Below are 26,632 nucleotides of genomic sequence, written 5' to 3' on the forward strand. Positions count from 1 at the left end.
TGGCCTACCAGCTGGTCATTTTGCAGATGTTCTCTTTATATTTGTAAAGGACATGTAGAGTGCATTTACTAGATATACTGCTCGAGGTGTGTCCGTTTTGTTTAATTGTGTTAAAATATTCTATATTCTCACTAATTTTTGTCTGTCTGTGTCAGTTTTTGAAAAAGATATGTAAAATCTCCCATTACGATTATGGATTTCTTTATTTCTCCTTTTAGCCTTGTCAGTTTTTGCTTTATGTATGTTGAAGTTTTTATTAGATATTTTCAAATTTAGAACCATTAACATTATCCAGGTTGCCATTTTTGTCCTTATTAAAGTGCCTGTCTCTGGTAGTACTTTTTTTTTTTTTTTTTTTTTTTTGAGATGGAGTCTCACTCTGTCACCCAGGCTGGAGTGCAGTGGTGCATTCTCGGTTCACTGCAACCTCTACCTCCTGGGTTCAAGCAATTCTCCTGCCTCAGCCTCCTGAGTAACTGGAATTACAGGCCTGTGCCACCATGCCCAGCTAATTTTGCGTTTTTAGTAGAGACAGGGTTTCACCATGTTGGCCAGTCTGGTCTCGAACTCCTGACCTAAGTGATCTACCTGTCTCGGTCTCCCAAAGTGCTGGGATTAAAGGCATGAGCCACCACACCTGGCTTGGTAATGATTTTTCTTTGCTCTTACTGATTTTAATATAGTTATACTACCTTTTGGCATATGTTTACATTGTGTATTATTTCCCATTCTTTTAGCTTTTCTGTTCTCTGGTAAGTGGCATACTTTGTTTTTATTTTATTTTATTTTTATTTTATTTTATTTTTTATTTATTTTTTGAGACAAGGTCTTATTCTGTCGCCCGGACTGGAGTATGGTACCAGATCACAGGTTACTGCAGTCTTGGCCTCCTAGCATCAAGGGATCCTCCTGCCTCAGCTGCCTAAGTAACTGGGATTGCAGGCACACATTGCTGTGCCTAATTTTTTTTTTTCTTTGGTAGAGACAGAGTTTCCCTGTGTTGCCCAGGCTGGTCTTTAACTCCTGGGCTCAAGCGATCTGTCTGTCTCTGCCTCCCAAAGTGCTGCAGTAACATGCATGAGCCACTGCAACTGGCCCAAACTTTGTTTTTAATTGGAGCATTTAGCACAGTTAGATTTAATATAATAACTGACATTTTGGTGTTTAAATATACTTGCTTAATACAATATTTGCTTTTTAAATGTCCTATTCTTCCCTTTTCTTTTTAAAAATATTTCTTAAACAGCTTTATTGAGGCATAATTTATATACAATAAAATTTACCCATTATAAGTTTACAATTCGGCTGGGCGCAGTAGCTCAAGCCTGTAATCCCAGCACTTTGGGAGGCCGAGACGGGTGGATCACGAGGTCAGGAGATCGAGACTATCCTGGCTAACACGGTGAAACCCCGTCTCTACTAAAAAATACAAAAAACTAGCTGGGCGAGGTGGCAGGCCCCTGTAGTCCCAGCTACTCGGGAGGCTCAGGCAGGAGAATGGCATGAACCCGGGAGGCGGAGCTTGCAGTGAGCTGAGATCCGGCCACTGCACTCCAGCCTGGGCGGCAGAGCGAGACGCCGTCTCAAAAAAAAAAAAAAAAAAAGTTTACAATTCAGTGATTTTCAGCAAATTGATGAAGTTATGCAACCATCACCACAATCTGGTTTTAGAACATTGTCACCCTAAAAAGTTCGCTTATGTTCATTTATTTATTTAGTTTTTGTAGCAGCTTTATTGAGATGTAATTCACATATTGCACATATTACCCTTTTAAAGTTTACAAATTGGTAAACCGAGGAGATAAAAGGGTTTAAAAAAAAACAAAAGAAAAATGAAATGTACAAGTCAGTGGTTTTTACTGTATGCACAAAGTTATGCATCTGTCAATCACAATCAATTTTAGAACATTTTATCACCCAAAGAAGAAACCTTGTATTCAGTAGCAGTTACTCCCCAATTTCCCCATCCCCACAACCTTTGCCAAGCAGTAATCTTTCTGTCTCTGGATATGCTTATTCTGGACATTTTAAATTAATAGAATCAAACAATATGTGGCCTTTTGAGACTGGCTTCTTTTAGTTTCGTTTTTGTTTTTGTTTTTTTTTTAAAGATGGAGTCTCGCTTTGTTTTTGTTTCTGTTTCGAGACAAGGTCTGGCTTTATTGCCCAGGCTGGAGTGCAGTGGCGCAATCTTGGCTCCCTGCAACCTCTGCCTGTCGGGCTCAAGCCATTTCTCCCACCTCAGCCTCCCGAGTAGCTGGTACTACAGGCATGTGCCACCGCACCCGGCTAATTTATATGTGTGTGTGTATATATGTGTGTGTGTGTGTGTGTGTGTGTGTATATATATATGTATTTTTTTTTGGCAGGGGTGGGGTTTCACCATGTTGCTCAGGCTGGTCTTGTACTCGTGAGCTCAAGGAATCTGTCCACCTTGGCCTCCCAAAGTGCTGGGATTACTTTGGCATCACAGGCATGAGACACTGTGCCCAGCTAGACACTGGCTTCTTTGGTTTAGCATAATGGTCTCAAGATTTATCCTTGTTATAGTTTCAGTATATCATTACTTTTTCTTGCTGAATAATATTCCATTGGATGGATATACTATATTTATTCATCAGTTGATGGACATTTGAATTGTTTCCACTCTTTGGTTATAATGATGTCTTTTTTTTTTTTTTTTTTTGATCTCGCGCTGTCACCCGGGCTGGAGTGTAGTGGTGCTGTCATAGCTCACTGCAGCCTCATTCTCCCAAGCTCAAGTGATCTTCTCACCTCATCCTTCTGAGTAGCTGAGACCAGAGGTGTGCACCACCACCCTTGGCTAATTTTTTTGATTTTTAGTAGAGATGAGCTCTTGCTATGTTGCTCAGGCTGGTCTTGAACTCCTGAGCTCAAGCGATCCTCCTGCCTTGGCCTCCCAAAGTGCTAGGCAAATATCGGGGCAAAGAGTTTATAATACTCTTTTATCCTTCGAAGTCCATGGAGTCAGTAATAATAATTCCTCTTACTTATCGCATATTAGTAATTTGTGTTTCTGTCTTTTTTTCTTGATAAGCCTGGTTAGAGTTTATCAATTGTGTTAATCTTTTTAAAGGACTAACATTTGGTTTTGTTTTCTCTCTTGATTTTCTGTTTTCAATTTCAGTGATTTCTGCTCTCATTTTTATTTTTTTCTTCTGTTTGCTCTAGGCTTAAACTGCTCTTCTTTCTCTGGTTTACTAAGGTAGAAGCTTAGATTATTGACTATAGATATTTCTTCTTTTCTAATATATGCATTCAGTGATACAAACTTCTGGCTTATTACTGCTTTTGCTGCATCCCACAGATTTTGATAAGTTTTGTTTTCTTTTAGTTTAAAATATTTTAACTGTAAGAGTTGATTTGTCATTTTTTTGTCTGGCGGTTCTTTTAGGCAGTTTTTGCCTCATATTTTGACATGCTGTTGTTAGATGCATATATGTTAAGGATTGTTGTATCTTCTTGGAGAATTGACCCCTAATATTTTTGGAGTCATTTTTGGAGTCATATTCTTGGTGAATTGACCCCTAATAATTTGTCATAACGACAAATTATGAAATGACCCACTTTATTTCTGATAATTTTTTTTATGAAGCCTGCTTTGTCTAAAATTAATATAACTACTCCATCTTTCTTTTTACACGATTTATCTTTCTCCATCCACTTATTTTTTTATTTTTTGAGACAGAGTCTTGCTCTGTCACCCAAGCTGGAGTGCAATGGCATCATCTTGGCTGACTGCAAGCTCTGCCTCCTGAGTTCAAGCAGTTCTCCTGCCTCAGCCTCTCGAGTAGCTGGGATTACGGGCACTTCCCGCCACACTCGGCTAATTTTTGTATTTTTAGTAGAGACGGGGTTTTATCATGTTGGCCAGGCTGGTCTCAAACTTCCTGACTTCAGGTGATCCACCTGCCCTGGCTTCACAGAGTGTTGGGATTATAGGTGTGAGCCACCGTGCTCGGCCTTTCCCCTTACTTTTTAACGTATCTGTATGTATATTTAAGTGAGTTTCTTGTAGACAGCACATTGTTGGATCTTGGTTTTTTAAATCCATTCTTGTAGTCTCTGTCCTTTGTTTAGACCATTCATAGATATTTACAGCAATTATTGATATAGTTGGATTAATATATACCATGTTTGTTTTATTATACTTGTTATTTGTTTATCTTCTCCTCTTTTCCTGCCTTTTATGGGCTTAACTGTGCAGTTTATATGGTTCCATTATTTTTCATCTCTCAGCATATCAATTATTCTTCTTGTAAAAGTACTTTCAGCAGTTGCCCTAGAATTTCCAGTATATGTTTACTGTTAGTCTAAGTCCACTCTCAATGATATTGTGCTGTTTGTGAGTGGTACAAGAGTATTTCCAGTCCCTCCTTCTTACTACTTATAGTAATAGGCTGTTGGGGAGGTTTTGAAGATTTCTAGACAGAGGCCTTTTATAGTAGTGCTTAGAGAGAAATTTGTAACTGTCCTGGGTGGGTTTGGAAGTCAGCTGCTCTCCTTTGCCATATCAGCTATTATCAATAATACAATAATATGTTTTCTCTTTTTTTTTAACTCACAGTTCACTGAGACTTTTTTGACAGAGAGGGACAAACAGTCCAAGTGGAGTGGAATTCCTCAGCTGCTCCTCAAGCTGCATGCCACCAGCCACCTCCACAGTGACTTCGCTGAGTGCCAAAACATCCTCAAGGTAACTCTTAAGGAACTTGGAGGGGCATATTCAGGGACTCTAGGTGACACAAGCTGTCTGCTTTTTTTCCCCTTCTGTTGGCTTTTAAAAATAGCCTCTTTTTACTGTGTAAGCTGTAGAAAATTTGAGAAATTCAGAAAAAGTACAAAGAAGAAAATAAACATCACCTATAATCCCATCATCCCAAGATAATCACCGTTAGGTTCCCTGTGTTATCCTTCTGGTCTCTATGTGTGTTTATTTTGTGGCAGGGCTTCCTTAATTTTGGGAGGTCAGCACTATCCTGCGATTCAGATGACATTCTTTTTGAAAACGGTTTAGAAGGCTGGGCAAGGTGGCTCACGCCTGTAATCCCAGTACTTTGGGAGGCTGAGGCGGGCGGATCATGAAGTCAGGAGATCGAGACTAAAAATACAAAAAAAATTAGCCGTGTGTGGTGGCAGGCACCTGTAGTCTCAGCTACTAGGGAGGCTGAGGCAGGAGAATGGCATGAACTTGGGAGGTGGAGCTTGCAGTGAGCCAAGATTGCGCCACTTCACTCCAGCCTGGGCAACAGAGCAAGACTCCAAAAAAAAAAAAAAGTAGAAAAGGGTTTAGAAGATTCCATATTGCTGAAGGCTCATGGAAGGGGCCTTGTGGTGGTTGATTATTATTACTAACATAAGAAGATTGAAGGTCCCAGGTTTGATGATTGGGAAATGAGTGGAAAGAGCACAGAGACATTATGCTAGGATAATTGTTCTCAAACTGGAGTGTGTTTGTGAATCACCTGAAGAGCTTTTTAAAACAGAGTTCTGGGCCCCACCCCTGAAATTCTGATTCAGTAGGGCTGGAGTTATTTTATCAAACTTTAGCGGTAGTTTGGATCTAAATTTGAATTTAGAGCACCAGCTCTAATGCAGGTAAAACCCCTGTAAGTTGGGGGTCTGGTTCCAAGATGGCCGAATAGGAACAGCTCCAGTCTACGGCTCCCAGCATGAGCAATGCAGAAGACAGTGATTTCTGCATTTCCAACTGAGGTACTGGGTTCATCTCACTGGGGCTTGTCGGACAGTGGGTGCAGCCCACGGAGTGTTAGCTGAAGCAGGGTGGGGCATTGCCTCACCTGGGAAGTGCAAGAGGTCAGGGAATTCCCTTTCCCAGCCAAGGGAAGCCATGACAGACGGTACCGAGAAAATCAGGACACTCCCACCCTAATACTGCACTTTTCCAATGGTCTTAGCAAACGGCACACAAGGAGATTATATCCTGTGCCTGTCTCTGAGGGTCCCACGCCCACGGAACCTCGCTCACTGCTAGCTCAGCAATCTCAGATTGAACTGCAAGGCGGCAGTGAGGCTGGGGGAGGGGCGTCCATCATTACTGAGGCTTGAGTAGGTAAACAAAGCGGCCAGGAAGCTGGAACTGGGTGGAGCCCACCGCAGCTCAAGGAGGCCTACCTGCCTCTGTAGACTCCACCTTGTTCAGAGCATAACTGAACAAAAGGCAGCAGAAACTTCTGCAGACTTAAATGTCCCTGTCTGACAGCTTTGAAGAGAGTAGTGGTTCTCCCAGCACGGAATATGAGATCTGAGAACGGACAGACTGCCTCCTCAAGTGGGTCCCTGACCCCTGAGTAGCCTAACTGGGAGACACCTCCCAGTAGGGGCTGACTGACACCTCATACAGCTGGGTGCCCCTCTGAGACGAAGCTTCCAGAGGAAGGATCAGGCAGCAAAATTTGCCATTCTGCAATATTTGCTGTTCTGCATCCTCTGCTGGTAATACCCAGGCAAACAGGGTCTGGAGTGGACCTCCAGCAAACTTCAGCAGACCTGCAGCTGATGGTCCTGAATGTTAGAAGGAAAACTAACAAACAGAAAGGACATCCACACCAAAACCCCATCTGTACGTCACCATCATGAAAGACCAAAGATAGATAAAACCACAAAGATGGGGAGAAACCAGAGCAGAAAAGCTGAAAATTCTAAAAATCAGAGCGCCTCTTCTCCAAAGGAACGCAGCTCTTGGCCAGCAACGGAACAAAGCTGGATGGAGAATGACTTTGACGAATTGAGAGAAGAAGTCTTCAGAAGATCGATAATAACAAACTTCTCCAAGCTAAAGTAGAATGTTCAAACCCATCACAAAGAAGCTAAAAACCTTGAAAAAAGATTAGATGAATGGCTAACTAGAATAAACAGCATAGAGAAGACCTTAAATGAGCTGATGGAGCTGAAAACCGTGGCACGAGAACTACGTGACAAATGTACAAGCTTCAGTAGCCAATTCGATCAAGTGGAAAAAAGGGTATCAGTGATTGAAGATCAAATGAATGAAATGAAGCAAGAAGAAAAGTTTAGAGAAAAAAGAGTAAAAAGAAACTAACAAAGCCTCCAAGACATATGGGACTGTGTGAAAAGACTAAATCTGTGTCTGATTGGTGTACCTGAAAGTGACGGGGAGAATGGAACCAAGTTGGAAAACGCTCTTCAGGATATTATCCAGGAGAACTTCCCCAACCTAGCAAGGCAGGCCAACATTCAAATGCAGGAAATACAGAGAACGCCACAAAGATACTCCTTGAGAAGAGCAACTCCAAGACACATAATTGTCAAATTCACCAAAGTTGAAATGAAGGAAAAAATTTTAAGGTCAACTGGAGAGAAAGATCGGGTTACCCACAAAGGGAAGCCCATCAGACTAACAGCGGATGTCTCATCAGAAACTCTACAAGTCAGAAGAGATTGGGGGCCGATATTCAACATTCTTAAAGAATTTTCAACTCAGAATTTCATATCCAGTCAAACTAAGCTTCACAAGTGAAAGAGAAATAAAATCCTTTACAGACAAGCAAATGCTGAGAGATTTTGTCACCACCAGGCCTGCCTTACAAGAGCTCCTGAAGGAAGCACTAAACGTGGAAAGGAACAGCTGGTATCAGCCACTGCAAAATCATGCCGAATTGTAAAGACCATCGATGCTAGGAAGAAATTACATCAAATAATGAGCAAAATAAGCAGCTAACGTCATAATGACAGGATCAAATTCACACATAACACTAGTAACCTTAAATGTAAATGAGCTAAATGCTCCAATTAAAATACACAGACTGGCAAATTGGATAAAGAGTCAAGACCCATCAATGTGCTGTATTCAGGAAACCCATCTTACATGCAGAGACACACATAGGCTCAAAATAAAGGGATGGAGGAAAATCTACCAAGCAAATGGAAAACCAAAAAAAAGCCAGGGTTGCAATCCTAGTCTCTGATAAAACAGACTTTAAACCAACAAAGATCAAAAGAGACAAAGAAGGCCATTATCTAATGGTGAAGGGATCAATTCAACAAGAAGAGCTAACTATCCTAAATACATATGCACTCAATACAGGAGCACCAAAATTCATAAAGCAAGTCCTTAAGAGACCTACAAAGAGACTTAGACTCCCACACAATAATAATGGGAGACTTTAACACCCCACTGTCAACATTAGATCAAGGAGACAGAGGGTTAACAAGGATATCCAGGACTTGAACTCAGCTCTGTACCAAGTGGACCTAATAGACATCTACAGAACTCTCTACCCCAAATCAACAGAATGTACGTTCTTCTCAGCACCACATCGCACTTATTCCAAAATTGACCACATAGATGGAAGTAAAGCACTCCTCAGCAAATGTTTAAAAGAACAGAAATTATAACAGACTCTCTCTCAGACCACAGTGCAATCAAACTAGAACTCAGGATTAAGAAACTCACTCAAAACCATTCAACTACGTGGAAACTGAACAACCTGTTCCTGAATGACTACTGGGCACGTAACAAATTGAAGGCAGAAATAAAGATGTTCTTTGAAACCAATGAAAACAAAGACAACATACTAGAATCTCTGGGACACATTTAAAGCAGTGTGTAGAGGGAAATTTATAGCACTAAATGCCTACAGGAGAAAGCAGGAAAGATCTAAAATTGACACCCTAACCACAATTTAAAAAACTAGAGAAGCAAGAGCAAACAAACTCAAAAGTTAACAGAAGACAAAAAATAACTAAGATCAGAGCAGAAATGAAGGGAGATAGAGGCACAAAAAACCCTTCAAAAAATCAATGAATCCAGGAGCTGGTTTTTTGAAAAGATCAACAAAATTGATAGACTGCTAGCAAGACTAATAAAGAAGAAAAGAGAGAAGAATCAAATAGATGCAGTAAAAAATGATAAAGGGGATATTACCACCAATCTCACAGAAATACAAACTACCATCAGAGAATACTATAAACACCTCTACGCAAATAAAGTAGAAAATATAGAAGAAATGGATAAATTCCTGGACACATACACCCTCCCAAGACTAAACCAGGAAGAAGTTGAATCCCTGAATAGACCAATGATAGGCTCTGAAATTGAGGCAATAATTAATAGCCTACCAACCAAGAAAAGTCCAGGACCAGATGAATTCACAACCAAATTCTACCAGAGGTACAAAGAGGAGCTGGTACCATTCCTTCTGAAACTATTCCAATCAATAGAAAAAGTGGGAATCCTCCCTAACTCATTTTATGAGTCCAGCATCATCATGATACCAAAGCCTGGCAGAGACACAACAAAGAATGAATTTTAGACCAATATCCCTGATGAGCATCGATGCAAAAGTTCTCAATAAAATACTGGCAAACCAAATCCAGCAGCACATCAAAAAGCTTATCCACCACGATCAAGTTGGCTTCATCCCTGGGATGCAAAGCTGGTTCAGCATACACAAATCAATAAACGTAATCCATCATATAAACAGAACCAAAGATAAAAACTACATGATTATCTCAATAGATGCAGAAAAGGCTTTTGACAAAGTTCAACAGCCCTTCATGCTAAAATATCTCAATAAACAAGTTATTGATGGTACATATCTCAGTAAGAACTATGACAGACCCACAGCTAATATCATACTGAATGGGCAAAAACTGGAAGCATTCCCTTTGAAAACTGGCACAAGACAGGGATGCCCTCTCTCACCACTCCTATTCAACATAGTGTTGGAAGTTCTGGCCAGGGCAATCAGGCAGGAGAAAGAAATAAAGGGTATTCAATTAGAAAGAGAGGAAATCAAATTGTCCCTGTTTGCAGATGAAATGATTGTATATTTAGAAAACACCATCGTCTCAGCCCAAAATCTCCTTAAGCTGATAAGCAACTTCAGCAAAGTCTCAGGAGACAAAATCAGTGTGCAAAAATCACAAGCATTCCTGTATACCAATTATAGATAAAGAGCCAAATCATGAGTGAACTCCCATTCACAATTGCTTCAGAGAATAAAATAGCTAGGAATCCAACTTAAAGGATTGTGAAGGACCTCTTCAAGGAGAACTGCAAACCACTGCTCAACGAAATAAAAGATGACACAAACAAATGAAGAACATCCCATGCTCATGTATAGGAAGAATCAATATCGTGAAAATGGCCATACTGCCCAAGGTAATTTATAGATTCAATGCCATCCCCATCAAGCTACCAATGACTTTCTTCACAGAATTGGAAAAACTACTTTAAACTTCATATGGAACCAAAAAAGAGCCTGCATTGCCAAGACAATCCTAAGCAAAAAGAACAAAGCTGGAGACATCATGCTACCTGACTTCAAACTATACTACAAGGCTACAGTAACCAAAACAGCATGTACTGGTACCAAAACAGAGATATAGACCAGTAGAACTGAACAGAGACCTCAGAAGTAATACCACACATCTACAACCATCTGATCTTTGACAAACCTGACAAAAACAAGAAATGGGGAAAGGATTCCCTATTTAATATATGGTGCTGGGAAAACTGGCTAGCCATATGTACAAAGCTGAAACTGGATCCTTTCCTTACACCTTATAAAAAAATTAATTCAAGATGGATTAAAGGCTTAAATGTTAGACATGAAACCATAAAGACCCTAGAAGAAAACCTAGGCAATACCATTCAGGCCATGGGCATGGGCAAGGACTTCATGATTAAAACACCGAAAGCAATGGCAACAAAAGCCAAAACAGACAAATGGAATCTAATTAAACTAAAGAGCTTCTGCACAGCAAAAGAAACTACCATCAGAGTAAACAGGCAACCTACAGAATGGGAGAAAATTTTTACAATCTACTCATCTGACAAAGAACTAGTATCCAGAATCTACAAAGAACTTAAACAAATATACAAGAAAAGATCAACCCCATCAGAAAGTGGGCAAAGGATATGAACAGACCCTTTTCAAAAGAAGATATTTATGCAGCCAACAGACATGTGAAAAAATGCTCATCATCACTGACTATCAGAGAAATACAAATCAGAACCACAATGAGATACCATCTCACACCAGTTAGAATGGTGATCATTAAAAAGTCAGGAAACAACAGGTTCTGGTGAGGATGCAATATGATATGGAGCAATATGAACACTTTTATGCTGTTGGTGGGACTGTAAACTAGTTCAACCATTGTGGAAGACAGTGTGGCGATTCATCAAGGATCTAGAACTAGAAATACCATTTGACCCAGCCATCCCATTACTGGGTATATGCCCAAAGGATTATAAATCATGCTGCTATAAAGACACATGCACACGTATGTTTATTGTGGCACTTTTCATAATAGCAAAGACTTGGAACCAAACCAAATGCCCATCAGTGACAGACTGGATTAAGAAAGTGTGGCATATGGCCAGGCACGGTGGCTTACGCCTGTAATCCCAGCACTTTGGGAGGCTGAGGTGGGCGGATCACCTGAGGTCGGGAGTTTGAGACCAGCCTGACCCACCGGAGAAACCCCGTTTCTACTAAAAATAAAAAATTAGCTGGGCTTGGTGGCGCATGCCTATAATCCCAGCTACTCGGGAGGCTGAGGCGGGAGAATTGCTTGGACCTGGGAGGTGGAGGTTGCGGTGAGCCAAGATCACGCCATTGCACTCCAACCTGGGCAACAAGAGCAAAACTCTGTCTCAAAAAAAAAAAAAAAAGGAAAAGAAAATGTGGCATATATACACCATGGAATACTATGCAGCTATAAAAAAGGAGGAGTTCATGTCCTTTGTAGGGACATGGATGAAGCTGGAAACCATCATTCTGAGCAAACTGTCACAAGGACAGAAAACCAAACACCGCATGTTCTCACTCATAGGTGGGAATTGAACAATGAGAACACCGACACAGGGCAGGGAACATCACTCACCGGGGCCTGTCGTGGGGTGGGGGGCTGGGGGAGGGATAGCATTAGGAGATATACCTAATATAAATGACGAGTTAATGGGTGCAGCACACCAACATGGCACATGTATACATATGTAACAAACCTGCACGTTGTGCACATGTACCCTAGAACTTAAAGTATAATTTAAAAAAAAAAATTAAAAAAAAAAAATCCATGTAAGTTATATTGAACGTAATTGAATGACAATGTTCTTCAGAGGTGAAGTTTTGATTATTATATCACATAGTTATTTTAAAATGTAATAGAAACTAAACATAGTCTTTACCTTTAAGAAGAGACATTTTCGCCGGGCGTGGTGGCTCACGCCTGTAATCCCAGCACTTTGGGAGGCCGAGGTGGGCGGATCACAAGGTCAGGAGATCGAGACCATGGTGAAACCCCGTCTCTACTAAAAATAGAAAAAATTAGCCGGGCGCAGGGGCGGGCGCCTGTAGTCCCAGCTACTCGGGAGGCTGAGGCAGGAGAATGGCGTGAACCCGGGAGGCGGAGCTTGCAGTGAGCCGAGATTGTGCCACTGCACTCCAGCCTGGGCGACAGAGCGAGACTCCGTCTCAAAAAAAAAAAAAAGAGACATTTTCATATTTTTAATCTTCTCACAGTCTGATAGAAATAATTATAGCGCCGGGCGCGGTGGCTCAAGCCTGTAATCCCAGCACTTTGGGAGGCCGAGACGGGCGGATCACGCGGTCAGGAGATCGAGACCATCCTGGCTAACATGGTGCACGGTGAAACCCCGTCTCTACTAAAAAATACAAAAAACTAGCCGGGCGAGGTGACAGGCGCCTGTAGTCCTAGCTACTCGGGAGGCTGAGGCAGGAGAATGGCATAAACCCGGGAGGCAGAGCTTGCAGTGAGCTGAGATCTGGCCACTGCACCCCAGCCTGGGCGACAGAGCGAGACTCCGTCTCAAAAAAAAAAAAAAAAAAAAAAGAAATAATTATAGCTTCTTACACTTGTTTAAAAATGCTTTTCAAAGAATTGCACATTATTTGCTTCCTGCAGAATCTCAGATGTGAGATTGAGGTGAAATTAAAGGGGAGAGAAATTAATATTTGTATATCTTTGCTGTGATCATCATTTCTTTATTCATTCAATAAATACTTATTTGAAACTTACTATGTTTTAGGTTTTCTTATAAGATTTTTTTTCCTCTTAGCTTTGTTCCAACAAAGGATTCTGTGGCCCTCAGTTTGGGAACTACTACCCTATGTGTACTATATCAAATACTGTGTCTTGGAATCTGTGGGGAATACAAAGTGGGATCTGTTTGTGTTGTCTTCAAGAAACATTTAGTCTAGGGAAGAAATAACAAAATAACATAGGTTTGTAAATAGGTGCAAAGTGAAAGTGCTAAATGTTATAATGAGTTGTAGATTGTTTGGGGGGTCTGAAGAGCATGCTTCTGGTTGGGGGAAATCAGGAAGACTTCCTGCAGGAGATGACGTTTGAGCAGTGACTTGGTTATTGCTACAGAACTAGTCACCCCGAAACTTAGCAGCCGAAAGTAGCAAGCATCATTTATCTCTCAACAATTCTTGGTTGATTGAGTGGCTCTTCTGCTTCATGTGCTGTTGGGTAGGGTGGTACTGAGATATCTGGAATGTCCAAAGTGGTCTCTCTCACATCCCTGGCAGGTTGGTGCTGCCTGTCAGCTGGAGATCAGCTAAGGATATTGGTCGTGGCCTCAGTTCTTATCCTCATGGCCTCCCCAGTTGTCTGTGTTGTTCCCATAGCATGATGTTTGGGTTCCAGGATGACAAGAGCCAAGTCTGTCAGGCTTTTTTTTTTTTTTTTTTTTGAGACAGTCTCCCTCTGTTGCCCAGGCTGGAGTGCAGTGATTCTGTCTTGACTCACTGCAACCTCTGCCTCCCTGGCTCAAGTGATTCTTATGCCTCAGATTCCCGAGTAGCTGGGATTACAGGTGTGTAACACCACGCCTGGCTAATTTTTGTATATTTAGTAGAGATGGGGTTTTGCCATGTTGGCCAGACTGATCTCAAACTCCTGACCGCAAGTAATCCACCCACCTTAGCCTCCCAAAGTGCTGGGATTACAGGTGTGAGCCCGGCACCTGGCCTACCGGGCTTTCTTAAGGCTTATGCTGAAAGTGGCCTAGTGTCACTTCTACCACATTCTGTTAGTTGAGGTATGTCATACCAGCGCAGATTCAGTGTGAGAAAGGGCTTTACAGGGGTCTGAATACTAGGAAGTGTGGTTCATTGGGGACTGTCTTTGTGTTCATGGGAATTCAAGTTGGGACTAGAGCACAAACTGATGCTTTAGTGTCTGGCCTGTGTTGGTTACTAATACAATGTCTGTATGTACTTTTTTAAAAAAAACTAGGAAATTTCTCCTCTTCTCTCCATGGAGGCTATGGCATTTGTTACTGAAGAGAGGAAACTTACCCAAGAAACCACTTATCCAAATACTTATATTTTTGACTTGTTTGGAGGTGTTGATGTAAGTAGCTATTTATTATTACTACTGTTACTACCAATTAATGGTTTGAGAATTTAACTTTTGAAATGGGAGATAAGAAAGATTTCAGAATTTATAACATTTCAGATTTTAACTTTTAGAAGCTTAGTGGCATTTACATGTTGAAGCAGCGTTCTTTTACTTTAGAATAATTCATTTATTTAAATTGGTGTCTACCTTTTTAAAAAAATACAAAGTGAAAAGTACATCTCTCAATTTCCCAGTGTCCCCTCCTCAGAACCAGTTGTGATCACTAGTTTCTTGTGTGTCCTGCCAAAGATGTTCTGTTGTGGGTGTGTGTGTGTGTATGTGTGTAAATATTCCTCCACCTCCACCTTAGTTTATTTTCTCCCCACATAGAGTGATATACCATATACACGGTTACACTATCCTGTACCTTCTTTCTTCTGTCTCTGTTTTTTTTAATTAAAATTTTTAGCCCAGGCATGGTGGCTCCCGCCTGTAATCCCAGCACTTTGGGAGGCCAAGGCGGGTGGATCATGAGGTCAGGAGTTCGAGACCAACCTGGCCAAGATGGTGAAACCCTGTCTCTACTAAAAATACAAAAATTAGCTGGGCGCGGTGGTGGGTGCTTGTAATCCCAGCTACTCGGGAGGCTGAGGCAGGAGAATTGCTTGAAGCCAGGAGGCTGAGGTTGCCGTGAGCCAAGATCATACCACTGCACTCTAGCCTGGGTGACAGAGCAAGACTCTCTCTCAAAAAAAAAAAAAAAAGATTAAATAGCTAGTGTTCCCTGGTGTGATTGTGCCATAATACATTTACCCAGGCCCCAGTTGATTGGCATTTATAATTTTTCCACACCGTTTCTCTTACAGACAAGGTTGCAGTAAAGATCTTGTACATATTTTTGTACACATGTGAGTATATACCTTTGGAACAAGAACATATGTTTTTTATTGTGTATAAATCTGAAGTTTACCTACCTAAGAAGTTTTGTCAGTTTATATCCCCAGTAACAAAGTATGAGTGTCTGTTTACCCATACCATCACCAACATATTGTGTTTATGTGTGTATCTTTATGGATGTTGTTACTGAAGTATAACCTTCATACAGAAAAGTACACCGATAATTACCACAAAATAAATTCACTTTTGCACTACCACCCAAATTAGGAAATAGAACATTACCAGTACCCAGAAGCCCCCTTCAGCAAACAGTATATTTTAAGTATTTACTAAGCAGATGTGAGAAAAAATGGTATTTTTCCATAGTTTTTTTAACCAGCTTTATTAAGATATGGTTCACATACCATACATTTCACCCATTTAAAGTACACAATTCAGTGGTTCTTAGTATATTTGCAGATATGTGCAGCCATCACCACTGTCAACTTTAGAGCATTTTCATCACCCCAAAAAAGAAACTCCATGTGTTTTATCTAGCACTGCCCTACCTCTGCCACCTCCTCCCCCTCTCTCCACACTAGTATACTTTTTGTCTTTATAGATTTCTCTGTTGTGGGCATTTTGTATAAATTCAGTTATATAATATGTGATCTTTTGTGACTGGCTTCTTTTCATTTAGCGTAATGATTTCTAGGTTCATCCGTATTGTAGCATGTATCAATACTCATTTTTATGGCCAAATGATGTTTCATTGTGTGAGTATGCTACATTTCTTATTTGTTGAGAGGCATTTGGATTGCCTCCGTCTTTTTGCTATTATGAGTAACAGTGCTATAAACATTCTTGTACAGGTTCATTGTGGACATATTTTCATTTCTCTTGGGCATATACATACCTAGGAATAGAGTTGCTGTGTCATATGGGGTAACTCTATGTTTAATTGGTTGAGGAATTGCCAGAATGTTTTCCCAGGGGCCCTACCATTTTACATTGCCACCAGCAATGTCTGAGGGTTTCAGTTTTTCTATATCATTGACAACACTTGTTATTATCTGTCATTTTGAAAGTGTTTTAAAATAAAAATAAAAAAATACTGAGATGGGGTCTTGTTTTGTTGCCCAGACTGGTCTCAAACTCCAGGGCTCAAACAGTCCCCCAGCCTTGGCCTCCCAAAGTGCTGGGATTACAGGCATGAGCCCCTGCTCCGGCCCTGTAATGATTATAGCCATTCTAGTGAGTGTGAAGAGACACCTCATTGTGGTCTTGATTTGCATTTCCCTGATGGCCAGTGATGACCATCTTTTCTTTTTTTTTTTTTTTGAGACGGAGTCTCACGCTGTTGCCCAGGCTGGAGTGCAGTGGTGCGATCTCGGCTCACTGCAAGCTCCGCCTCCTGGGTTCACGCCATTCTCCTGCCTCAGCCTCCTGAGTACCTAGGACTACAGGCGCCCGCCACCGCGCCCGGCTAATTTTTTGTATTTTTAGTAGAGACGGGGTTTCACTGTGGTCTCGATCTCCTGACCTTGTGATCCGCCCGCCTCGGCCTCCCAAAGTGCTGGGATTACAGGCTTGAGCCACCGCGCCCGGCCGACCATCTTTTCTTGAGTTTGTCATTTGTGTATCTTCCTTGGAGAAATTACTGTCTCCTCTTTCAGTTTCTTAGTTGAGATATATCTCTTTTGAATATTATGTTGTAAGAGTTCTTTATAAATTCTCTGCAGTTTTTAAAATTCATTCTATGACTGAGATTGGATATTTTTTCTTGTGTTTATAAGTAGTTCCTTTTCTGCCAGTTGTCTGTTTTTCACCTTTTTCTATTTATTTGTCCTTTTTCTTACCGATTTGTAAGTGCTTTTGATTTTTTAAAGCCCTTTGTCATTTGTGTTTTTTTTCCTATTTTGAGAATTAAATTTTGACGTTATTTTTAAATTAGATATGTTTAATTTTTAGATTGTCAGATTGATCAGTCTTTAATGGCTTCAGAGTTTTGGTTCATACCTTTCCCACTGTTGGATTTAAACTTACATACCTATTTCCTTCTAATATTTTACAGTTTTTAATTGTATATGTTTAAATTTTTGCACCATTTGAAATTTGTTTTGGTGTAATGAGTGAAGGGTTCGGATCTGACTTTTCTGCCCTAGATATTTGCCCATAACCCCATTACCTGAAGTGAACGTGAAGGAGAGGGCATTTCCGGGTATTGTGGTTAGTCTTTATCTTGATCTGTGTGGTGATTGTACAGGAATGGTGTTCAGTGTGTAAAACTGTACATGTACAATTTGTACTCATGGCCAGGTGCAGTGACTCATGCCTGTAATCCCAGCACTTTGGGAGGCCGAAGCAGGCGGATTTGCATGAGTCGAGGAGTTAGAGACCAGCCTGGGCAACATGGCAAAACTGCATCACTACTAAAAATGCAAAAAATTAGCCGATTGTGGTAGCACATGCCTGCAGCCCCAGTTGCTTGGAGGGCTAGGTGGGAGGATTGGTTGAGCCTGGGAGGTTGAGGCTACAGTGAGCCGAGATCACACCATGAACTGCAGCCTGGGTGACAGAGCAATACTCAGTCTCAAAAAAAAATTTTACTCTTTAAACGGTATCATGTTATACTTCAGTTATTAAAGTTTCCTTTTGTTTAAAGGTGCCATTTTCCACTGAAGTAAAGATTAAGTGTGACATCTGCATGCATGTCATCAGCCACAGCCTTTCTTCTTTAACTGCTGCTCGGCATTCCCTCTCCACAGCAGTGCCGGTGGTCCTAGAGCATTTACTTACTTGACCAGCACAAGAGACCCTTTAGTTTTGAGTTGTTTCATCAGGAAATCTACTCAGTAAGAACTGATGTATTTATGGGAGGAAATATAATAATGTAGGTCTCTAGCCTGGTGTCTATTTTCAGTGGAAATGTGGCTCTCTAGTAGGATCCTATCCCATCTTCAGACATCTTTGGATCAATTGTTCTTGATTTTGTGGGGGTTTTCTCTCCTGCTTTGAGTTAAGGCAGCTTCTCCAGGAATCCCAGTCATTTTATAAACATGGGCTCCTGCTTAAGTCATTATGCACCTCACTAACCTTCAGTTTGGGTGCATTTGTTAGTGAACTCTCTTGCTCTCCTGCTGCTGGTAGTATTTTCCAAACAGAGCTTATTATTTCTTCCTCTGCTAATAACTAGCAAGAACCCAAAGTAAGTCTCTCTTGGGTCATGCTGCCCAAAGCTCAGTGGGATCACTCCTTGTCAACCTGACCCTATCTATAACATGACTGTGAAAAGTGTATCTTAGAGTATACAAAGCAGATGTGAAGTATGTAACTAAGTGGAGTGAAGCAGACCCAGAGCAAGCTCATCTGCATAAATTAAACGAGTATGAGGACTGTGGTGGACTAGGAGAGTGTGTGCCTGCTTTTATGGGGGAAATGACTCTTCTTCTCCCATTGACTGTTTCCCTGAGAGGTTATGGGAAATCTAGATTTGTAGGTAAAAATCTTCCAGCTTTTCAGTAGTTGTGGGCCAGGTGTAAGCCATTGCTTGGCATTCAGGAACTTTTATTCATTGACATAGTCTATCTTCCATTTGAAGTGAATTTATTTTAAATACATTCTATGCATTTGAGCATCTTACATATTGCTTGGATGAATGTGATCTCTTTTGAGAAGAATTTATGTAGTATACTTCAGAGCTTTAAACATTACTACTCATTTTGCCCTGTTGTTTCCATTTCTGTGACTCTCCTGAAGACATAAGTCAAAATGAGATAAAACTTGTATACCAAGACGGTTAGGTGTAACATTATTTGTAATGACTGTCTACCAGGAGAAGGTAATGGTTATTCTATTTTACTGAATTTTATGAAGTTATTAATATAATGTTAAAATTATAATATGGGAAAATTCATGATGAAAACAGGCTATAAAATTGTTATATACTCTATAATAATTACTCCACCTTTTCTAGAGGATGACCTTAGGTCTCTATTATACAAAGCAAAGCAGGCCTACATTCAGGGCAACTTTCATTGTTGCCCCAAGTCGTGAGACATCTTGCTTTTCTCTCCTACAAGTGCAGTTGACATTAAATACAGATGTGCAGAAAGCTGAACCCAGTGCTTCTCTAGAATTGACAATCTGTGGTGTAGTAGTTTAGGATTTTTATTTTTAATCTGCTTCAAGCTAAAATAACACATCTCTCTTAATTCAGGATGTTGAATTATAGTGTCACATTCATGCCAGGAGCAATCTCATGGCATGTGGATTTACTTTCTAAAGATTTGTTGCTGGTGTGAGATGAACAGAGGCTTTCTCAGACCCTCAAGCTGAACTATCTAGTCTCAAAGATTTGCCTACTGGCTTTTTAATTTAAAAAATGCTATGGAATCTTCTTTCTTCATTTGGCTTGAGATGTCTTGGATATGCTGCCTCAGTATTGGCCTATAGCTAGAAGGGGCTAAGGAAGAATTTTTTTCTTTTTGTTCTAGGGTAACTCCTAGCTTGATTTAAACAATAATAAAAAATAAGGAAAATATGTATATACGGGATGTCTTTAAACATACGGGCTTAGTCATATTCTCAGCATATAGATTATTTTAAATGCTTTAAGTGGAAATTGCACTTTTTTGGAAAACAAAGGTCCTCATTTTAAAAGGAAAAGGTGTTTGTCAAGGAAAATGTGAAAAACTATCTTAGGACTTGTCACCAACATTCAACCACTGTTGAGATTCAGGAGTACTCCTTTCTAACATTTTTTTTTTTCTGTTTGTATTAACCTAGAATTTGTTTAACAGAATTTTTTTAAATAACAGCTTTTAAAACTTGTTATGATGATTTTAGAGGTAGAGTTGTACTCTGTCGCAGGCTGGAGTGCAGTGGTACAGTCCTGGCTCACTGCAGCCTCGAATCCCTGGGCTCTAGTGATTCTCCTGCCTCAGTCTCCCAAGTAGCTAGGACTACAGGCTCGTGCCACCATACCTGGATAATTTTTTAAAAATATTTGTTAGAGTTCTAGGGGTCTTGCTCTGTTCCTCAGGCACTCTCCAACTCCTGGTCTCAAATGACCTTCCTGCCTCACCTTCTTGAGTAGCTGGGATTATAGGCACGAGCCACCCTGCCTGCCCAGCAATAACAGCTTTATTGAAATATAATTTACATATCATAAAGTTAACTCTTGTAACTACCCATCAGTATTGTGCAGTGATAACCAGGACATTTTTATCATGCCAGAAAGAAATATTGTACCAGTTAGCAGTCACTCCCCATCTCCCCTTCTCCCCAGCTCTGGCAACCATTAATCTATTTTATGTCTGTATTATGCCTATTGTGAAATATCCATAATGTCCATAATATGCCTGTTGTATCAGTCCGTTCTCATGCTGCAGTGAAGAAATACCTGTGACTGGGTAGTTTAATTGACTCACAGTTTAATTGACTCACAGTTTAATTGACTCACAGTTCCATATGGCCGGGGAGGCCTCAGGAAACTCACAGTCATGGCAGAAGGCAAAGGACAAGCAGGCACCTTCTTCACAGGGCAGCAGGACAGAGTGAGTGCAAGCAGAGGAAATGCCAGACACTTACAAAACCATGAGATTTCGTGAGATTCCCTCATTATCACGAGAACAGCATGGGGGAACCGCCCCCATGATCCAGTTACCTCCACCTGGTCCCACCCTTGACACATGAGGATTGTTACAATTCAAGGTGAGATTTGGGTGAGGACAGAGCCAAACCATATCACCTGTTATGGATATTTCATATAACAGAATCATCCACCATGTGGCTTTTTATGTCTAGCTTTAACTGAGCATGAGGTGTTTTATTGTTTTAAATAATAGCTTTATTGAGATATTCATGTCATGCAAGTCACCCATTTAAAAGATATATTACAAGATATAACTCGGTTTTTTAGTATAGTCAGAGTTTTATACCACTATCACCACAATTGATTTTAAAACATTTTCATCACTCCAAAAAAGAAATACCATATTCTTCAGTAGCCACTCTCCATTTCCTCCCAAGGCCTCCCTCCCCCATCCTTAGGCAACCACTAATCTTTCTGTCTTTATAGATTTAATTATTCTGGACATTTCACATAAATGGAGTCATACAATACGTGGTCTTTTGTGACTGGCTTCTTTTGCTTAACATAATGTTCTCAGGGTTAATCCATGTTATAACATGTACCAATACTCCATTCCTTTTTATTGTCAAGAAATATTCCTTTGTATGGATAGACCACATCTTATTTATCCATTCATCAGTTGATGGACATTTGGGTTGTTCCCACTTTTGACTGTTATTAATAATCTGCTATGATTAATAATGCTGCCATGAACATTGGCATATAAATTTTTATATGGACATGTTTTCATTTTCTATTAGATTGTCTTATTAAAAAATTTCCCGCCGGGCGCGGTGGCTCAAGCCTGTAATCCCAGCACTTTGGGAGGCCTAGACTGGCGGATCACGAGGTCAGGAGATCGAGACCATCCTGGCTAACACAATGAAACCCCATCTCTACTAAAAATACAAAAAATTAGCTGGGCATGGTGGCGGGCGCCTGTAATCCCAGCTGCTCGGGAGGCTGAGGCAGGAGAATGGCGGGAACCCGGGAGGCGGGGCTTGCAGTGAGCCGAGATCACGCCACTGCACTTCAGCCTGGGTGGCAGAGTGAGACTCCCTCTCAAAAAAAAAAAAAAAAAAAAAATTCCCTTGGTATATACCTAGTAGTGGAGTTGCTGGTAACTCTTTAATTTTTAAGGATCTGCCAGACTGCTTTCTGAAGCACTTGCACCATTTTACATGTTACCAGCAATGTATAAAGGTTCTAATTTCTCCACATCTTTGCTAATAGTTTCTATTTGTAAACTTTTTCATTATAGCCATCCTAGTAGGTATGAAGAGGTATCTCATTGTGGTTTTGTTTTGCTTTTCCCTGATGACTAATGTTGATCATCTATTTATTGAACTTTTGGAGAAATGTGCATTCATCTGCTTTCTCCATTTCTTGATTGGGTTGTCTTTTTATTATTGAGTTGTATTAGTTTCTGGATACTAATTTCTTGTAATTTGCAAATATTTTCCCCCATTAAGTAGCTGTCTTTTCACCTCTTGATGGTGTCCTTTGAAACACAAAGTCTTTACTTTTGATGAAGTTCATTTTATCTTTTGTTGCTTGGGTATTGGTGTGCATCTAAGAAACCATTTCCTAATCCAAGGTCACAAAGATTTACCTATGTATTCTTCTGAGAATTTTATATTTTTTATCTTACATTTAGATCTTTGATCTATTTGCATTGATTTTTGTTTATCATGTGAGGCAGGGGTCCAGTTTCATTATTTTGCATGTGACTATCCAGTTGTCACAGCACCACTTACTGAAAAAACTACTCTTTCATTATTGAATTGTCTTGGCAACCTTGTCAAAAATCAACTGATCGTATAGACACAGGGGTTTATTTTTGTATTTACAGATCAAGATTGTTTTGGCTGTTATGCATCTCTTGTATTTGCATGTGAATTTCAGGATCAGCTTGCCAATTTCTGCAAAAAAGCCAGCTGAGATTTTGATAGTGATTGCATTGAATTTGTAGGTCAATTTAGGGAGTATTATCATCTTAATATTAAATATTCTGATCCATGAACCACAAGATAGCTTTCCATTTTTTATTGTCTTTAATTTCTTTCAAAAATGTTTTGTTGTACAAGTCTTGCACTTGTTAAACTTATTTCTAAGTGTCTTTACTGTTTTTGATGCTCTTTTAAATGGAATTGCTTTCATAATTCCAGTTTTGAATTGCTTCTTGCTACAATTGTAGAAATACAGTTGATTTATGTATATTGATCACCTATTGTGAAATCTTGCTGAACTCTTGCTTATTGGCACTAATAGTTTTTTTAGTGAATTCCTTAGGAATTTTCTATATTCTAGATTATGACATCTGTAAATAATTAGTTTTACTTATTCCTTTCCAATTTGGGTGCCATTAATTTCTTTTTTTATTTTTCCCTAATTGCCTTAGAACACTCAATACAATGTTAAACTGAAGTAGCGAGAGTGGACGTCTTTGTCTTTTTCCTCATCTTAATGGGAAAGCATTTAGTCTTCACTGTTAAGCATGATACTAGCTGTGGGTATTTTAATAAAAGCCCTTTATCAGGCTGAAGAAGTTGTCTTCTATTCCTTGTTGATTGTTTTTATCATGAAAGTGTGTCGGGTTTTTTCCAGATGCTTTTTCTGCATCTGTTGAGATGACTGTGTGGCTTTTGGATTTTGTCCTTTATTCTGTTGATATGGTGTATTATATTGATTTTCATATGTTGAACCAACTTTACATTCCTGGGATAAATTCCACTTCGTCATGGTGTATAATCCTTTTTTTTTTTTTTTTTGAGACAGGGTCTCTCTGTCACCCAGGCTGGAATGCAGTGGTATGATCACAGCTCACTGCAGCTTCTCCTGGGCTCAAGCGATCCCCCCATCTCAGCCTCCTGAGTAGCTGGGACTACAGGTGCATGCTACCATGCTTGGTTAATTTTTTGTTTTAATTTTTGTAGAGACAGGGTCTCACTATGTTGCCCAGGCTGGTCTCATACTCTTGGGCTTAAGTAATCCTCCTGCCTTGACCTCTCAAAGTGCTGGGATTATAGGTGTAAGCCACCATGCGTGGACTATAATCCTTTTTATATGTGTCTGGATTTTGTTTGCTAGGGTTTTCAGAATTTTTATGTATATATGCATAAGAGATACTCATCTGTAGTTTTCTTGTTATGTCTTTGGTTTTGGTATCAGGGTAATACTGGTCTCAAAGAGTGAGTTGGGAAATGTTTCCTCCTCTTCTGTTTTTTGGAAGAGTTTGGGAAGAATTGGTGATTCTTTAAATGTCTTGTATTGTTCACCAGTGGAGGCATCATGTCCAGGGTTTTTCTTTATGGGTAGGTTTTTTGTTGTTGTTGTTTTGTTTTGTTTTTTTAAATCACTAGGTCAATCTCTTTACTTGCTCTAGGGCTATTCAGATATTCTGTTTCGTCTTCTCTATTTTTTTTAAACAGATGGAGTCTCGCCCTTCCATCCAGGCTGGAGTACATTGGCATGATCATAGCTCACTGCAGCCTCAATCTTCTGGGGTCAAGTAATCCTCCTGCCTCAGTCTCCCGAGTAGCTGGAACTATAGGCATACCACCACACCCAGCTAATTTATTTTATCTGTAGAGACATGGGGTCTTGCTATGTTGGCCAGGGTGATCTCAATCTTCTGGCTTCAATCAGTCCTCCCACCTCAGCCACCCAAAGTGTTGGGATTACAGGCAGGAACAACCATGCTCAGCCTCTGTTTCTTCTTAAGTCAGTTTTTATAGTTTTATGTCTTTCTAGGAATGTGTCCATTTCGTTTAGGTTATCTAATTTGTTGGCATACAGTTGTTCATAGTAGTTCCTTATAATGACTTTTGTTGCCATAAGGTTGGTGGTAATGCCCTCTCCTTTATTTCTGAGTATAGTAATCTGTATCCTCTCTCCTTTTTTCTTGGTTGGTCTAGCTAAGAATTTGCCAGTCTTTTCAAAGAGCCAGCTTTTGGTTTTGTTCATTTTCTGTTATTTTCTGTTCTGTGTTTCATTTGTTTCAACTCTTATTCTCCCTTTTGCTTGCTTTGGGTTTAGTCTGCTCTTTTTCCAGTGTCTTAAGGCAGAAGATTAGGTTATTGATTAGAAACAAATTTATTTGGCCGGGTGCAGTGGCTCACGCCTGTAATCCCAACACTTTGGGAGGCCAAGGTGGGCGGATCACCTGAGGTCAGGAGTTTGAGACCAGCCTGGCCAATATGGCAGAACCTCGTCTCTACTAAAAATACATAACGTAGCCAGGAGTGGTGGTGGGCACCTGTAATTCCTTTTGCTCTGGAGGCTGAGGCAGGGTAATCGCTTGAACCCAGGAGGCGGAGGTTGCAGTGAGCCAAGATCGGGCTATTGCACTCCAGCCTGGGAGACAGAGAAAGACTGTCTCAAAAAAAAAAAAAAAAAGAAAAAGGAATTTTCTTTTAATGTAGGCATTTACAGCTATAAATTTTCCTCTGAGCACTCCATTAGCTACATCGTAAGTTTTGGTGTCTTCATCCATCTTGGATACTTTATACCTCCCCTTATGATTTCTTCTTTGGACCATTATTATTTAGGATGGGTTTTTTAAATTATCCACATAATTCATGAATTTCCCAAATTTCTTTTTTATTTCATTCCATTGTGGCCAGACAACATACTGTATATGATTTCAGTGCTTTTAAATTTATTGAGGCTTGTTTAGTGGCCTGAAATATGATCCGTCCTGGAGAATGTCTCATGTCCACTTGAGTAGAATGTATGTTCTGTTCCGGCTGCATGGAGTATTCTGTACATGTCTGTTAGGATGTATGTGTTCATTGTGTTCAAGTCTTCTAGTTCTTTGCTAGTCTGCCTAGTTGTCTATTATTGAAAGCAGAGTTACTAAAGTGTCCAACTTATATTTTTGAATTATCTCTTTGCTTCATTTCTGCCAGCTTTTGGTTCATGTATTTTTGGGCTCTGTTGTTAGGTACATATGTGTTTGTAGTTGTTATCTTTCTAATGGATTGATCCTTTTATCAACTATCCTTTCTCTCCATAGAATGAATTTTTAAATTCATGCTTATTTTAAACAGTTTATGCAAAGTTGTATTAAAAGTATGTAAAATAAAAAATACATGCATACCCAACCCTGTAGAAATCAGCGTTAACAATTTATGGTGTATCTTCTGAGACCTTTTTAAATAAACTTACACTTACAAATATGCCTTAAGCAGAAGAATCATAGTAATAATGTTCTGCAGCTTTTCAGAAATTAAAGCCACATTAGATCACAGAGATTACTTACTCTAAAATACTTCTTTTCAAAAATGAGAAAACTGAGGCCCAGAGAAGGGCAAGTAGGTGGCCAAGCTGGAACTAGAACCTGGGTCTCCTGACTTGCTGCAGTGTTCCTTTTACTGAACCTTACTGCCTCCTGGAACAAAAGGGTCTTGTAATACTGTGACAGATATATGGGCAATGAATGGTTATGGCAAAATCATTTTATAAGTTATGCTTTGAATTAATTTTGAAGATTTTATCTAATTTTTTTTATAGCTTCTTGTAGAAATTCTTATGAGGCCTACGATCTCTATCCGGGGACAGAAACTGAAAAGTAAGTATACCTGTTAGCTGCTGGTCCTTGTTTTCCAACATGCCAATATGGTGGCAGTTCCCAGCAGCTGCCTTCTTCCTTCCCTTCCTGACTCTTAATACTGAGGACATGTCTTACCTTCAGCTACAGGTTGCTCTCTCCTCCCCCAGCTAAGCAACTATCTT

General features: G+C 40.0%; 2 protein-coding genes across 2 annotated transcripts in view; both read left to right on the forward strand.

Annotated features, from left to right (window-relative positions):
* TRPC4AP (transient receptor potential cation channel subfamily C member 4 associated protein) overlaps positions 1 to 26,632 on the forward strand; it is a 283,763-nt gene that overhangs the window by 206,542 nt on the left and 50,589 nt on the right. Inside the window, exons 3-5 of the mRNA XM_050807052.1 lie at positions 4,589 to 4,717; positions 14,281 to 14,397; positions 26,411 to 26,468. Of these exons, the coding sequence (XP_050663009.1) occupies positions 4,589 to 4,717; positions 14,281 to 14,397; positions 26,411 to 26,468 (304 nt within the window). The remainder of the gene's footprint in view (positions 1 to 4,588; positions 4,718 to 14,280; positions 14,398 to 26,410; positions 26,469 to 26,632) is intronic.
* GSS (glutathione synthetase) overlaps positions 1 to 26,632 on the forward strand; it is a 171,163-nt gene that overhangs the window by 19,270 nt on the left and 125,261 nt on the right. The gene's annotated exons all lie outside the window — the stretch shown is intronic.

This window comes from Macaca thibetana, chromosome 10 (genome assembly GCF_024542745.1).
Source record: "Macaca thibetana thibetana isolate TM-01 chromosome 10, ASM2454274v1, whole genome shotgun sequence".
NCBI lineage: Eukaryota > Metazoa > Chordata > Mammalia > Primates > Cercopithecidae > Macaca > Macaca thibetana.